The sequence below is a fragment of the Amphiura filiformis genome, chromosome 13 (assembly GCF_039555335.1).
Source record: "Amphiura filiformis chromosome 13, Afil_fr2py, whole genome shotgun sequence".
Classification (NCBI taxonomy): Eukaryota; Metazoa; Echinodermata; class Ophiuroidea; order Amphilepidida; family Amphiuridae; genus Amphiura; species Amphiura filiformis.
Genome location: NC_092640.1, coordinates 36,237,260 through 36,254,190, shown reverse-complemented (window position 1 = coordinate 36,254,190; position 16,931 = coordinate 36,237,260). Strand labels below are relative to the sequence as shown.

The 16,931-nt window shown below is 36.0% G+C and overlaps 1 protein-coding gene across 1 annotated transcript; it reads left to right on the top strand.

Annotated features, from left to right (window-relative positions):
* Nucleotides 1–568: 568 nt before the first annotated feature.
* LOC140167614 (brevican core protein-like) lies at nucleotides 569–11,027 on the top strand. The gene is made up of 4 exons (XM_072190913.1): nucleotides 569–810; nucleotides 2,268–2,381; nucleotides 6,493–6,659; nucleotides 10,830–11,027. The coding sequence occupies exons 1-4, from the start codon at nucleotides 570–572 to the stop codon at nucleotides 11,025–11,027; spliced, it is 720 nt and encodes a 239-aa protein (XP_072047014.1). The 5' UTR covers nucleotide 569.
* Nucleotides 11,028–16,931: the final 5,904 nt, after the last annotated feature.

Sequence of the window (16,931 nt, the reverse complement as noted above, 5' to 3'; positions counted from 1 at the left end):
TATTCATGTATTCAATTGCATATTAAAGAATCAAGAGAGTACTCTTTCGGAGGTGTAGTTACATCGTCAGATGCTCGCAGTCATTTTTATATAAAAAGTCGAATAATTGCTTCGGATTTTGTGAGATAACTGTAAATGTGTTATGTTGGTTATTGTGTATAATTCAGCAAAAAAAAGCAATTAGCCCGCATGGTAGTCTGCTCCTAAAAGCGATCAGGCGCTGTCTTAGTGTCTATTATTTAGCATGTTTTCCCGAGCAAATATCCAAGGTGGACAAAAATGAAACAACGTCCAACTGACCCTCTACCAAAATACCTGCTGCAAAAAAAAAAAAAAAAAAAAAAAAAGAAGAAGAAAAAAAATGCAATAAGTGTGACTAAAACAGGACAAACAGGAACATCACTAATTTGATTAATTTTCGGAACGCCACTGCTATATAATAGAGATAAAGTATACTACTCGTAAACAAACATATTTCACAAAAAACACTATCATAATGTAGTATAAATCTTAACTTTGTTTTCAATATCTTTTTCGTTTACAACTCTGGCAGTGGTGCAGAGCCAAGTATGTGTCCTGAAAGAAAGACCAGATCCTTCAAGAGGTGGTGCCTTAAGATGGTCTCTATCGTATCTAGAAATATGTTTCTGTCAAGGTGTTGTAGCACCAAAAATATGAAAACCTGTCCAGGACTGGATGAAGAGTATGAAGATGGAGATCTTTGGTTTGTGGATGACCCGTGGCCACTTACTATGCGACATAACTGGGAGAAGGATATACTTGATGTACTTTTGGACCGCGCTTATTGTGGTAAAACAATGATCATGTATAGAAGCATTAATTGATAATATATAATACATGTAGTAGTAGTGGTGGTGGTAGTAGTAATAGTAGTATTAGTAGGGAGGAATAGTTCATTGGTATAACCAGCGCTTCCACCTTCTTAGCCTATTTTTTTTACTGTTTTAAGATAAGCAATCCTGGTACATCAATCTTTGAGGTTGATTTAGTTGTTGGGAAAATTCACCTTTACTTAGGACCAGTCTTTGGTGGGTCAACCCTGGTTTTATGAGCGCTCAACCACCCCACCTCCTCATAGCATTACTGCGTATAAATGTTGTTTGTAGCTCCGTACCACCTGTCTGCATCCCTTTGACATAAATCAAGTTTCATTATTGATGATGTTTAATTCTTTAATCATTTCAGACGTGGATGAATGTGCTAGTATTTCGTGTTTCAATGGTGGAACATGTTATGATCTTGTCAACAACTACACGTGCATATGTGTTCCTGGATGGACAGGAATCAACTGCGAACAGAGTAGGTTTGAGGGGGAAATCAGATAGATTTTCAAGCACAAGTTCCAAATAAGACTAAATTTCCATCATAAACAACACCTAAAGGGGTGTAAAGCACACTGTATTATCTTTTATTGAATGCGGCTATTAATAATTGTATTCTAGAATAATGTGTGCGGATATTTGAAGGTTTGTTCTGTGCTGAAACATTGAGGGTTACATCACTGTATAACTATGCATATTGATTAGCAAATACCTGTTTCTAGACCATAAACACATGTTAGTTACGTAGGTGCTGTGCCACAATTACCCAGCAAACACAAAATGTCTTGGACATTATTCGCAAAAGATTAGAACAGGTTGCAAGAAAACGTTCAAATGTCTACTTATCATGCTTACTAAAGGGAAACTAAAGGATATAAAACGTCTTCACAATGTTCAAAAATATTTTACAAAAACAAAATATTCTATCAATTTTATTTAAGTGTTGACAAAATAGTTGGCAAAAATGTTTGCCTAAACTATTTTACAATAGTATTTTGACAACGTTTTGTGTTTTGATAAAAAAAACCAAACATTTTCATGACCTTTATTAAACGCAACAATTAAGTGCATTAGCCCAAATCAAAACTCAAAATATAATATGTTAAAAAACGCTTGCGTATGCTGGTTATGTGTACGTGTATGTATTCCAACGGATGGTGAATTCTCAAAATAGTCTGCCAATAATCGCTTGCCCTCCTTTCGACTTGCCTAAAAATATTTGCCTGCCCCATTTCAACATACCAAAATGAGAGCGTAGCGAACACAAAATTTGCATATTTAAATGTTTCCTTACATGTTTCTAATCCTACACCTGTTATAGCGCATAATATCGAAATGGTGTCCTAATATTTGTGCGAAAGTCTGAATGCCTTTGATATAAATCAAGTTTCGTTAATGATGTTTTTAATTCTTCATTTATTTCAGACGTGAATGAATGTGCTAGTATTTCATGTTTCAATGGTGGAACATGTTATGATCTTATCAACGACTACAGGTGCACATGTGCTCCTGGCTGGACAGGAATCAACTGTGAACAGCGTAAGTTTAAAGGGGAGTCAGATATTTTTGTAGAGCACAAGTTCTAAATAAGACTAAATTGTCATCATAAACAGCATTTCCATGTAAAGCATACTATAATTATTATCTTTTACTGAATGCGGTTATTAATTGTAGCCCAGAAGAATGTGTGTGGATATAAAATGTTGTTTGCTGACCGAATACTTACTGTAATCGACACTGAGATATCAGAGCTTCAACGCATAGAGAATATGTTCCCCTTCCCATAATTCACCACTCCAGTGCAACCACCTTGCTCATGCGGACACAACTCAGTGACTTACTTAGATTCATAGATTAATAACGCATAGATTGGAATGTTCGATGTCTGTGCTCCCTAAGTGTTCTTGAATTCACCTGACGCCGCACAGTGGGCCAGGGCGGAATCAAAGTGTGCCAAAATTAAAATTTGGTGAATGTGGAATTTCCAAACTTTTTCAGTTGTTTGAGAAAGAAAACATTCTGAAGTATATTATTTGGCCCATAATATATGTTTCGATGGATTTCATAAGTGTCGTTTAGTCATGAATTTGACCCAAAAGTGTCAAATTTTCTCTTAAAATGGTAAAAGTGTGAATTTTGAGAACAACTAATGTAACGTTAGTAAATGAGAAACTGTTGTCTTGCCATTGTGCATATGTCATACCTAGTAGTAGTCAAACCAGATCATTCAAGCCAAAATATAAATAATTGTATTAATCAGGAGTAATGAGGGGGCTAATTTGGTGAAATACGGTAAAAATATGCATTTTTGGGAAAAAATAGAAATTTAGTTTGGATTCCTGTCGATTCCTGTTCAAAAAATAATGTTATCAGTTGTAGACAAGTCTTAGAACTATGTTGATGGCAATGGTTTTTCAAATATTTGCCAGCCTGCATTCCAGGGTCCATACAATGTACCCTATTTGCTCACATTTCAGCTGATTTTGATGGATCAGTACGGCGTACGGGTTTATCATGTCATGTGCATGGCGCCCTCATATTGCTTAAATACCCTTGGGATTTTGCGGTTTTCACTACAACTCTGCTCTAAGAAATAGCATATAAGGTCTCAATATTTTAAAACATCATTGTTCGAGATAAAACAAAATCATGGAATCTTTATCAAAAACGTTTTTTATGCTGCTTATGCAGCAGGCTCACTTTCAGATATAAATTTATCATAGGCCCTACCATGTTTGTATGGATGCTTTGCACATTCATCATAGAATTGAACTGCCAGATAACATATAGCTTAACATTTTGAAAGGTATTAAAAGACACTGTAGACACTATGTGGATTATTTTACACTCAAAATAAAGACTGGCTTAACCGGAAACTGACATTTGATGAAGAACTCCAATGCAGCAGCTGAACTTTCAGCTGCAGAGGTTCGTAGCACTGCTCATTCTGAAGGAACTTATCAGCACCAGCACCTCCTAGAAGGGCCGAGACGTCCATCGAATATGTGGGAGGCACTGTCGATCGTTCAAAGAAAAGGAAAGCACATGATCTTTTAGAAGAAAAAGAGCCTGATATACGCAGCATCACAAGGCATATGCTAACTATACATTTGGATTAGTTTTTGGATTAGTTTTGTGACGTTTTAATCATGATAATGGTATATATCATAAAAACAATTTCATGAAAGTAGCTCAGTTTCACAGTTCATATGAAAAACCCTAAGCTCTGTGCTGACATTAAGGACATGTGATAAAGTTGTGGTCGTTTTGGTCGGAAAATAATTGTTTTTAAAATTATGAATATCAGGGAATTAGAGTAGGCCTAGGTCTATTCTAACCTCATTAGCCTTTTGATTGAAACGTGCATTCATATATTACATGCACATTCTATTCTGCTTTGAACATTCATATAAATTATAGACTTTATGCATGAAAGAAACTCAAGACACAAGAACCCCATGGTCTGCCAATTTTAAATGTGACATCTAGATTTGGTATTACGTCTAGGCCTACTTGAAAAAAATCTAATTCACATTCGCATTTATAGCGAACGACCAAATCACGTGTCTGTAATGGAGAATTGCAATTTGAATCAAATTATTTATTGTCGTTTGTGATGACGTTGAAGTTGTAACATCCGGGGTGGGGATCATCCATTGACATGGTATACGTATTATGTGCTTGCCTTTTTAGGTGCTTTTTTTTACAATTTTGATAAAGCGATGGGTGGTTTTTCACCATAGACGAAAACGCCCAGTATTATTGTGTATTTTGATAAACATATTGGTAAAAGCACCCAATTTGAGCAAAATCGGTTGCTTTTTCAAGGAAATTGGTATATTAATGGGTTGCAAATTAGGGCCAAAATTACGTTTAAGACAATGGCAACGTTTTGGAGTCCGGCAGGAAGAATCACCTACAAATTTTTCCCCCCACCTGTCTGCACCCCAGGCCCACCCCAACATTTAGTCTGGCTGGTTGTTTGTTTACTTATTTAAACAATTACAATGTCTGCATTTTATTGATGTCATACGTATTAGAAAATGCCGTCAGTGAATTTTGCAATCCGTATAACCTTGAATATGCTATTTGATAATACTTTCCAATCGGACATTTGAATCACTGTTGTAAGAGTAATTAACCAATCACGGCTCGTTATTTTAATGACGTCATATGCCTTGGAAAATGGCTCTATTGGATTCCGCAGTCCTTAAAACCCCCGATTTGAAAGTTTTATAATAATTCTTACACAGGCATTTGAATTATGGCGGGAGGAATAATTGACCAATCATATATCAGCATATTAATGACGTCATACGCTTTCCAAAATGTCATCATTGAATTTTGCTCCCCTTGAACCCCTATTTTGCTTTTTCAATTAAAATTTTAACATATATCATCTGAAATACTGTTGTAAAATAACCGACCAATCACCGTTCAGCATTTTGATGACGTCATACATTTCTAAAAATGCTTCCATTGAATTCTGCAGCCTCGAAAACCCCTAATATAGTCATTTTACCATGTTTGTATGCGTTTGATTGTCCGTTTATAATTTTGGCACACTTTGAGGCGATTCTGGCCCACTGTGCGCCGGTACAGCGTTCAGATCTGTCGACATCACTCACCATATTGCTCGAAGTTTTTTTGCCCTATTCGCGCTATTTGCCCTATTTTTGAGCTCGCTCACGCACACCTGACTTAGCGTCGACCCCACGGGCAACATCCCCACATTCCGCGGTATGCTTAGAATTTAATTTCTACTTTTTGAGGCTTAAAATCTTGAAAATGTTTATGTCCGTCTGAACAAAGTAATTATTATAGAATTACTTTGTATTAATACCATCATCATCTCATTAATATTATTAGGGAACAAACCAAAAGATCGATGTTGTCCTATAAATGCAACTAGTTTCGTTTCTCAGCCGACCCCCTCCCTCCCTGCCAGAAACGTAATAATGAAATGTTGAAAATTTTGACATAATGACACATTCTTCATTGTACAAACGTAATCGAGTATTTTTACCCCCTCCCCCCTGAACAAAACTAGTTTCGTTTATAGGATGTCATCGATCTTTTGGTTTGTTCCCTTAAATATTGCATTTATTGAAGTGGTTCTAAATATGTCCCATCTGCATTACAATATTCTTTACTTACTAACTGAACTGAACTGAAGTGAACATGGATAGAGTGTCTGCTAGACTGCTACCATAACATAACACGTGTGTGGATAATTGAATCTGGGACATGAAACACTATGTTTATTGTTAATTAAGTTAAAATATTATAATATCCTGGACTTTTATGCACTACATATACGACCAATTCCTACATTTTCGGCTTTCAAACTTTAATTCACGCCATAGCTGCAAGTTAATTATATAGCTGGGCTCAATATTGAAAATTAAACGTTCTGGATTATGTCTATAAATGTAGCTCGAAGTTTATTTATTTTTTATTTATTTATGTATTTATTTATTTTATATCTTTTCGCGAAATGTGTTTGAAAAACACGTTTCTTGTTTGCACTCAATAATAGAAACAGACTTTGTATTTGTATTGGAAGTGTGTGCGGATCACACCGTCGTGTCTGCATAACACATTTCATTAGCACAACTATTATGTTGCCCTTACTTTTTTCTCATTGTAGGTGTTTGTTCTCATGAATGGCAAGGAAATTGCTACAATTATGTTGCCATTTCTAAATCATGGTCTGCTGCTGAAATATATTGCAACAATCAGTATGGAGCTCATCTTGTGAGCATCCATTCCTCAGCCGAAAACAGCTTTGTCAACGGGATTAGTGGATCGTATAATGTGAGTCACAATTTGCATAGGGGCAGGTTCGCCCACCCCTTGTTTCTCAGCACTGCGGCTATCGGGGAATTTGGGGATGGCAAAATTAGTCGACATAGGTCATTATAAACTTCTCATGTTAGCTACGCGACATATAGGGACGTGTTCAGTGAACTGCAGCCAAAACAAAACAATTACATCAAAACGTAATTTTTTCTTGCATTAATAATGTTGTATTATCATTCATACATAAATACATAGGCGGGGTTTTAATGGATATTTGTATTGGGAACATATGGGATTTGTCAAAGATTTAAGGGTACTTGCCCATCAATTTCATTCAGGGGCGTGTTTGAAAAACGGCACAGCGCATTAGTAAAAAGAATAAAAATACTAAAATTTTCACCAGGGTCCGAACCACTGCCAAGGCACTATGAATGCTAAAGATGCATATTGTGCCACGGTGACTGTGCTTAACGTTCGGCGATTGTCAAAGATATACATATCAACACGTTTATAGTGTATTGAAAATCAGATTTTCGTAGGAATACAGTCATAGAAAGACATATGACTCTACTTGTCTGTTTGTTTTTTATTTAATACAAATGGATTTTGATGAATTGAACTGGTACGACTCTTAGGACTCGTGATAAACGATGATTAATTTTGTAATAATAAAATGAAAACGCTGGGTCATTCACGACGTCATTTGTAATTCATGTTAAAACCTGGGGAGGACCACACACATCCGTGTATACGTGCGCAATCGATACTCAATGATCCAGACAATACCGTTTGAATATACCGCCCTTATGTATGCACCTGCTTGACACGTCTTGTCACTTGCGATAATAGATACAAATACTTACAATAGATACCCCACCGTAAATAGCTCTCTTCATTACCTGCGCAGTGTACGTACTTTTGAACCATATTTTGTTCAAAAATGATAGGAAGAAGGGACTGTTTTCAGCTAAAATGTTGGCTATCAGCAGATGCTCAATGATACCGGGAAGTATTGCAGAAAGGTAAGCGTACTCTTTATTTATTCAAAATATCACATATCAATGAATTTAAATTGGAAATCCAAAAAGGAAATGTCAGGTCAAAATTCTCACCTTAGAATTATTGTGAAATAAAATCAAACCAAATTTACTTTCCGCAAACAACGTCCAATTATTCCCATTGGTGTTTGCTACACGTGCATATAATACATTATGATTTGGGGCTAATTTGAGAAAAGTTAATGCCTCGAGTTTCAAAATACACCGAGTGATGTTTTTCGATCAAAAACATCGACAATTCAAGACTCTGTAAAACCAAATCAAGAATTATCTGGGATTATTGCAACTAAGTATAATGAAAGTTATGATCTAAGCTACCAGATGCATCATTAATTTCCTGACTATGATATTTAGTTTTGGGAAAAGATTACTTTAATGTTTTGGCGGGATTATTTCCCGCCAAAAATTTCAACCAAAAAGAGTATGTAGCCTTAATGCAGTTAGAAACTCCTTATTCGATTTATATTTTGCATACCCTGAAGAAAATACAAAAATGTGCACAAGGGGCACGTTCACCCTTTCGAGGCTGGGTCATTTTCGCCCTATATCTTCCCCGGGCGGACTTACCCCAAACTGGAGGGCGGACCTGCCCCATCAGCGTATTATGCAAAATATTGATTATTATACCATTAAACAAGGTAAAACTACTGAAAAGCATGTTTTTAAAAGTTATGTGGTATCAGTATTTAATACTCATAACACCGTTTATGTCCTAATCCATAATCTCCCCGAAGTTGTAAACATGATACGTTTAAGCTCACTTTGGACCCTTACATTTTACCCGAACCCGACCTCTGCAACAAATTTAGTAACTCCCCAGAAGAGAATGAGTGCCCTATATACTCTTGCTAAATGTTTGCATTGAATATGTTATTGTTGTGCAATGTTTAAACCTTTTTTTGTGATTAGGGTGAACTTACCCGACCCCACCATATGGGCCAACCTTATAAGGCCTATAATAGTTATGGGATTGTGGCCGTATATAGCTAAGACATAGGGCCATCACATGGGCTAGACAGGTCATCCCTTACCTTAAAATTGACATCGCTAGGCTGGTCAGAAAAAAATAGGGCGAACACTCCCCGCTCTCCCCTAATTCGCCCTAGAAGTGATATAATAATCGGAATAACTACCGTAGCAATATATGATTACAATTTTTTCCGTGAAACATCTGTGACTGGTTGATATTAACAGATTTTTCGAGCGATCGCCGATTTTTGTCTCCTAGTAATTTTGCTTCAAACTGTTTATATAACCAATTATGAATGTCCTTGTTATTTTGTGTTTGGTGTATTTTAATAGACCACCATTCAATTTACTGCTGATATGTTATGTTATTTAACAGTAAAGGAAAGCACTCTCTTTTGGTAGGGTTGGGCGAATCACCATACTTTTTTTGAAACAAGTTGTTTCCATGGCCAAATTTGCCGTAGAACACGAATCAGCCAAAATTTTTGACCTCTGATGACGTTTGACCCCTGTTGCTTGTTTGTGGCATATTTTAATAGATAAAGAGCTTCAATATGTTTTTTTATATATTTTTGGGGTTGAGAAACACAAATTTGACACTTTTGAGATGATTATCTGTACCTTGTACAAGTTCAGTCGCCAGAAAATTCAAAATGGCCGCTAAAATGACGTCATTTTCCTTGTAATAGCATATCTTGATAGATACGTGGCTTCAAATAAGTCTTTTCATATATTTGTATGATTTGGGAGCACAACATTGACACTTATAAGAAGATTTGGAGTACCCTGTAGGAGTTATCAGTTGACAGAAATTCAAAATGGCTGCCAAAATGACGTCATTTTGCTTGTATTAGCATATTTTGACAGAAACATGGCTACAAATAATGTATTTATCTATGTTTTGATGTTTGGGAACACAAATTAGACACTTTTAACTTAATTAGCAGTTACCATATACGAATTATGAGTTGCCAACATTGAATATCATCCAACTTGAAGAAAACTGCTGAAATCTACTTCTCTAAGGAGTAGAAATATAAACAGGATTATAGTCTACATGTGTTTACATAGTATTTCATTGCATTTTGTAATTTCTAGTAACTGCGAGCAACCTGCATTTTGTATTTTACACTATGATATTTTTCAACAAAGCATCAATATCTGCTGACAACTTTGATTCTCGTTTCACAGCATTTTGAATGGATTGTCTCAATTCTTTACACAGATCTTCAAATCTATCGTTGACTTTCATTTGTCGGATTTAGTGAATATCTGGGCTACTGTAACCCGGAGTTAGCAAAATTTGCAAAGTAGTTCTTTTCGGTTAAGAGATCTGGATGCGCGTTTTGAGCGTTTCGACAGTATTTTTTGTGGGATATGAGAGCACATCAGGCATATCGAATTGCATTCTGAATACGAAGAATGTCTTTCTGATATCAAATAATTTTCATTTTTTGAAATTCACGATATAATACAAATTTTATGACAAATTATTACAATTTGATATTTTTCACATTTTTCACATTTCACAAAAATGTATATATTAAAATATGCCACAAACACGCAAAAAGATGTTATTTTGGCAGCCATTTTGAATTTTTGAATAGGACAGGGGTCAAACGTCATCGGAGGTCAAAAATTTTGGCAGATTCGTATTTTACGGCGAATTTGGCCATAGAAACAACTTGTTTTAAATTAGTTTTGTAAAAAAGTTCAGATTCGCCCAACCCTACTTTTGGACTTATAAGTGTATTTTTTCTTTCCGAAATTACCATTTATTTGCTTGTATGTTGTATTGTATTGTTTGTATTTTGGTAACTCAAATAAGTATGGTTATTATTATAGCCCAAAATATGACCGTTTTGCTTATAACTTAAGAATGACGCGTCAGGGTTAGGTCAAACTATAATTTGTTCGAATCGAAATCCTTATGGCTGGAGGAATACTTTAAAACGGTGTTCAATGAGAAACTTTTGACATTTAATGAGAATTTGACAACCTTTCCCCAATTTTGGCCTTACCTACAGCTGATTCACCTCACACATCTCACAATGTATCTCTATTATGCAATCTATTATGGAGCCCTTTTTTTTTTGGTTGGTCATTAAGTATAACATGTATTAATAACTGGATCTAATTGTGCACTTTATTTTTGAAGGTGTGGATCGGATTGAGTGACCAGGCCACTGAAGGTACATTTAAGTGGAGTGATGGCAGTCAAGTGAACTACGCACACTGGGACCTAGGCGAACCAAATGGTGGTGGTGCTGAAAATTGCGGCCATTTATGGTCGCATTCCGTCACCTGGAATGACAGCATATGTTCTTCAAAAAAGATATTTGTTTGTAAAAACTAATGTCTCGGCAATTCAAAACATAATTACAATTACAATTTGCCACATCATGAAATAACCCAATTTCATTTCGAAGAAACTTATTGCGCTTTTAGTAACTTCCTGATGTTTGAATGCGCTTCTTTTGACGTTAAAGCTTTAATGTACGATCGTTTTTCAGAATATGTATACCTTTATTTTTTCAAAACCGACTCTTGGCATATTTGTAATACTTACACATGTTCCAACTTACATCCATGAGCAAACTGTCAAACGGGATGATTTTCTGTTGGTCCGACATATTATCATAATTTTTCAGATTATGATAATATGTCGGAACATCTCCTTCGAAGCCAGTTTGGTTACGCTCCCTCCACACATGTCGAGGGAGCATAACCAAACTCTGGGCCGCACTCGGCGTCTTAATACAAAAAACTCGAGATATTTCGTGTGATAGAGGTGAAGTTTATGATGTTGTTTCTTTGCAAATTTTCAATGTTTTTCGCGTCCAAATGTATTGTGAACTTTGCATACCATCATTTTGGAAGAAAAATGCTTAAGGCTTTAAGCAATAGTATCTAATTCGTATGGGTCCCTTGGTCCCTAAATCTCGTTTCACCTGGAGTATGGTAATAACGTCAGTGCTTTTATACGGTTGCGTGCCAACAAACCGCTCTTGTAGGCCTAAACATGTGCATAATATGTATATTCTGTGAATTAAGGTTGGCGCTTGCGAATCGATATATTGCCAGCAGGAAAATGAACGCCTACCTCCATATGTTTTACGATATTATTTTTGATCCCTAGAATATCATTTTTCAGTGCAAGTGACACCTCCTTCGTGGTATCCTATTGTAGTAATAAAATTAATATATTTATTGTAAGATTGTATTATTAATGTTACCCTGATCATTTGTGACAGACGTCTGTACATTGGTGTGTATTCTAATTGACCAGCTACACGAGTCTCTTGTAACCTTCACATTTTATGACACAGAGTATGAAAAATGTTTCATATTAACCAATTGATATGTACAATAAAACATTTTCCAACAGAAATATTTCAGCAATTGATTTTCCATTTATCAATTTATTCACCGGATTGATGCCCAGTTTATTTGCCATGTTTATTATTATTACGTCTCACATCCTAATGAATATTGTTTCGGTGCAATGATGATATTGCAATATTGCACCATTTGATGGTGTTGCGCAGTTTATAACATTAATGTGTAATAGATTAATGTGTCTGCAGAGTGTTTATTCCTCTCCGTGAAACATTTCACATGGTACTTCTATCTAATTTCTCTAGATCACCAGCACGAATGAGCACACTGATACATTGAAATTGAAAAAAAAAAAGTTTTAAATATGCTTCTTTTGACGCAAAAGGTAAAAATGCACCTAGGCGTTAATTAATTAAATTAGATAAACATAACATGTTTATTTATATAATTCCGTCGATCATGCCACTGTTTTTCCGTGTAATTAAATTAGTTTAACAGAATTGGTCCAGCACCTCGTTTCACCTTGAATCTGATAGTGACTATGGGCGTAGCCAGCTTTCTTTGCCGGGGAGGGATAACATTTCAGGGCACAGTTGAAAAAAAAAAATGGGGACTTGCATCATACAATACATATACCGGTTTTATTATTTAGACATTTGGCAATTTACACTATTTTCGCCCAGGGATAAAAAGATCGGGAATCATTTTGGTGGAAAAGAGATTCTTTGTTCTTTGCCCCTTTCTTGTCCTTTGCCCTCCAGATTTTCTCTTTCATTTTTTGTCAGAAGGGCACTTTTTTCTTTCATTTTTGTCAGCGGGCGCTCTGCCCCATACCCCCTGCTGGCTAAGCTGCTGATATATAGTAACCTCAATCCTTTTAAAACGCGGTTGTGTGCCGACAAACGTCTATTTTACTACATGGGGGGGGGGAACAGTTAAAAAAAATTGGAGTTACGTCATACAATAAACATATCGGTTTTATATTTTATAGAGACTGTACATGTCTTTGAGCTTCCAAAAAGGCTTTATTGGGACAGTGAGCCAAAAATTTGTATTTTACACTAACTGGTGGGTGGAAAAGGGCTCCTTCTCTCTTTTCTTTTCGATTGCCCTCTAGATTTTCTCTTTCATTTTTTGTCAGAGTGGCATTTTTTTTCTTTCATTTTTTGTCGGAGGGGAGAGACTCTGACCCCTGTCCTCCTCAACACTCCCTCCTCCGCCTCCACGCTGGCTACGCTACTGCTCTGTTGAATTAGGTTGAAACGTGCGAATGGATATTGCAGCCGAAAAACCGTACTTACGTCACTACCAAACCCGGGGAGAAACATTTAAATATCAATTACCAATCCCAGACTAAGTAATGGTGGAAACTAGATATATTAATTATTTTGATCTGTATGCATGACTTATTTATTTGAAATGCTTAATGCAATATTTTAGGCAAATAACAAGTTTTGGCAATATATTTTGGACACAATTTTCAGTTTGCCAAAATGATCATATTTTTTTCTTTAGAGTGCATATAAATTTAAGGGATTCATGACAACTGTTTGTAGATTATGCACTTATGGAAGATCGGTTACATTAGGTACCAGAATCAAATTTGTTCGATCTTTGTATCGACCTTCGATGCAGATTCGATGTTGGTAAGTTATGACCTATCAACTAATTAATCAGAATGAATGGTGACTTTGTATTGGTCAATATCAATACATGCACAGATACATAATTTATACAATTCATAATTAACAATAGTCAATCAATTGAATAATAAATAAATAATAAGGTTCGACATGCATGGATGGTCGATCGAAGGATAGAACTAATTTGGTTATATCGCCTTACGCAGTTTAGTGTAGCACTTTGTACATAGGGCGTAAAGGGGTCTGACTTTACACATATTTTAAGTATTACTGTATAATACATATATAAATATAAAAAATATTGTTTAATTTTGACAAACATTTTCCAACAGAAAGGAAATTGTTAGCATTTTGTATTATCATTCATCAATTTACTCACTAGATTTATTTGCCATGCATCGACCATAAAGTGCCACTGGCTTTAGCTACTGTATATCATTGCGCCTAATTGTTATTGACTAACTGCAATAATGGAAAGCCCTTTGAGCAATTTTAAGTAACGGTGTTATAATAAGAAAATTGAATAAGTAAACATATCTACAGAGTGTCCAAAATGTGATCCGATCAAGCAAAATCAGTCGGAACTCGCAAATATTGATTTTGAGATATAGCCAAACGAAGGAAATATTTCCTTTTGTTTCCTCTTGTTTTGGAAACTCTTTAATTGCTCATAACTGGTTGTTCAATTTCAATGGGGTTATCTGCAAAATCCAGCTTTGTAAATGCTTTTAACTATTCTATAGTAAACTGGAAATTTAATTTTACCGAGTTCCGACTGATTTTGCTTGATTGCATCACAAATGATTAGTTCCTCTCCGAGAAACAGTTTTGCAGTTTGCAATGTCACTTCACCATCAACATAAAATAAAATTAAGCACTATTTTTCGATAATCAGATTCACTTTTGCTATAAAAAAACAAATGCGCTTATTATAAATTTAAATTCAACGTTGTACTGATTGAAACTGGTTGTTAGAGGTAGTTTAGGCCCTAGGCTAGGAACCAAAACCATCCCCTTCTAGATATTTTTGGAAACCTTACTCATATGGAAATAGATTGTCTGTAAATATGTCGACCCTGGGTTAAATGATGAGGGCGCTTTTTCAAAATGGCCGCCAGAATCCCATATAAATAGCAATTTGAAGACATTGTGAGACTTTTTCATTTTATTTTCTTTGCAAATATGGTGACAAGCCTACTTTTGTAAATGAAAAGCAAAGATATATTGTTAGGGGTGGGCACACAAGGCCTTTTTTCTGCAAACTTACACAGGAACCAGTTTTTCTATGGCCAAATTGCATCAGGAAAAAGAATCTGTCAAAAAATTTTTCACCAGATGAAGTCTTAGATCGGGTTTTGACGAAAATTCAAAATGGCCGCCAAAATAGGTGTTTTTTCAAGATTTTGCCACTTTCTATATAGTTTTAGGCCAAATGCACCAAGTAATATGTCTCTATATATGTTTTTTAGGCCGCTGATTCCAAATCTGCCATTAATATAATGGCCATATGAATATCTAGATGGCTAAAATACAAAATGGCCACCAAAATAGGTGTTTTTTCAAGATTATGCCACTTTTTGTATAGTTTTAGGACAAAAGCACCAAGTAATATGTCTTTCTATAGGCCTATGTTTTTGACGCCGCTGATTCCACATCTGCCATTAATATATAAATGGTCATAGTATAGTAGCCAATATTCGCAAATAATCAATGTAAGCCAAATTGTGCTTGTGACAAGTGAACTAACAGAGGACTGATTCAAGAAGAAAGTGTTGCTAAGAGCCTGCAGATGCAGGATGCCTTGAATCCAATAAACAAGTTGGTATACCCTAACTTCAATATTTTGTCAGAGTTGAGCAATTTGAATGCCTATACACTAGCAATTAGACTACAAGAAGCATGCCATTAAGTACTCCGAGCTCTGTTAAGCTTTGGTAAATCAAATCCAGATAGATGGTCATGCCTACCAGACTATGAAGTCAGTCTGGATGATCTAGCAGGCATCATATTTCACACAGTAAACATTGTCTTTGGTCAGGAGTTGGGAACAAGAAAATGTTGATTTTCCAAGTGACACTTTATTGACAGTGATGATGCAGAGCCTGAGCCAAACAGAGCTGATATTGCTTCCACTTCCAAACAACGGAGGTCAAATTAATGGAGACCTAACACATGTATTTCCAAGTCGCTGAGCCATGAACCGCTACTTGGAGGACATTATCTCAATCTCCAACACTCGCTCGATCGAGCAGACAATGTTGTCACCGCAAAACTTAACGATACACAAAACCTGGTGGTCACAAGCTCAATGACATGATAGGTGAGTGACCACATGGTCGATGGGTCTAGGCCTAGCGTAGCAAGAAATACAATGACCACTGGCTATGTCGAAAATTCAAGGTCTCTTAGCAACACCTTCCTGACTTCCCCGACTTTATCAAACCAATCTTCAGATTTTTGAGTAGAGATTTGAATTGGTCATAGTCAGCGAGGATTCTTTTGCCTAGAGATTATGCTGTCATCATGGTCATCAGACACTCTTCTTGATCATGTTGATCCAGTCCTCTGTCATTTCACTTGCCTCAATTTGGCTGGCACCATTTGCTTATATTGTTCATTGTCTTTTTTAGCCATTGGACACTGAAATATCATTCTACCGATCACAAAGGATCCATTTCTTAGATTAGCGAAAGACTTAACCATGTATTCCTCGCTGTAGAGCTGAACTACCCGGTGATCCAGCAACACTTTAGCGATATTATGGCTTCATATTTGCTTTTCCGCTGTTATATGGTGAGCTGTTATGAAGCTGAAATGACACAATTGACACCATATGTGACCCGGCAGCACAAACGAGCCGTAAATTCCCTAAATTGTATTCTGTGTTACGGTGTAAAATGTGTACGAAGGTCGTATTCATCGATAACTTGCTGGCCCGACATCCGTCTTATTTTGATAGTCAAAACTAATCAATAATCCTATTGTTGAAGTGGATAATAAGCTTCTACCTTAGATGGCCGGCTATAGAACTTTTAATAGCACTGGTCTTTGTTTGCTTTTGCTAAATCCTGTTCAAGTGGTGGGTTACCAGGCATTGTATTTTGTACAGGTATGCATAACCAACAATGAGAGAACTTTCTTAAACCTCGTTGACTTGGGGATGATTTGAAATGACCGCCAATTATGACTGTTTGATATATATTGCTAGCAATGTGGAAAAGGAGACACATGTAAAAACGTAAAAAGCTATAATTTTGTTGAAGGAGCAAAGTTTAACA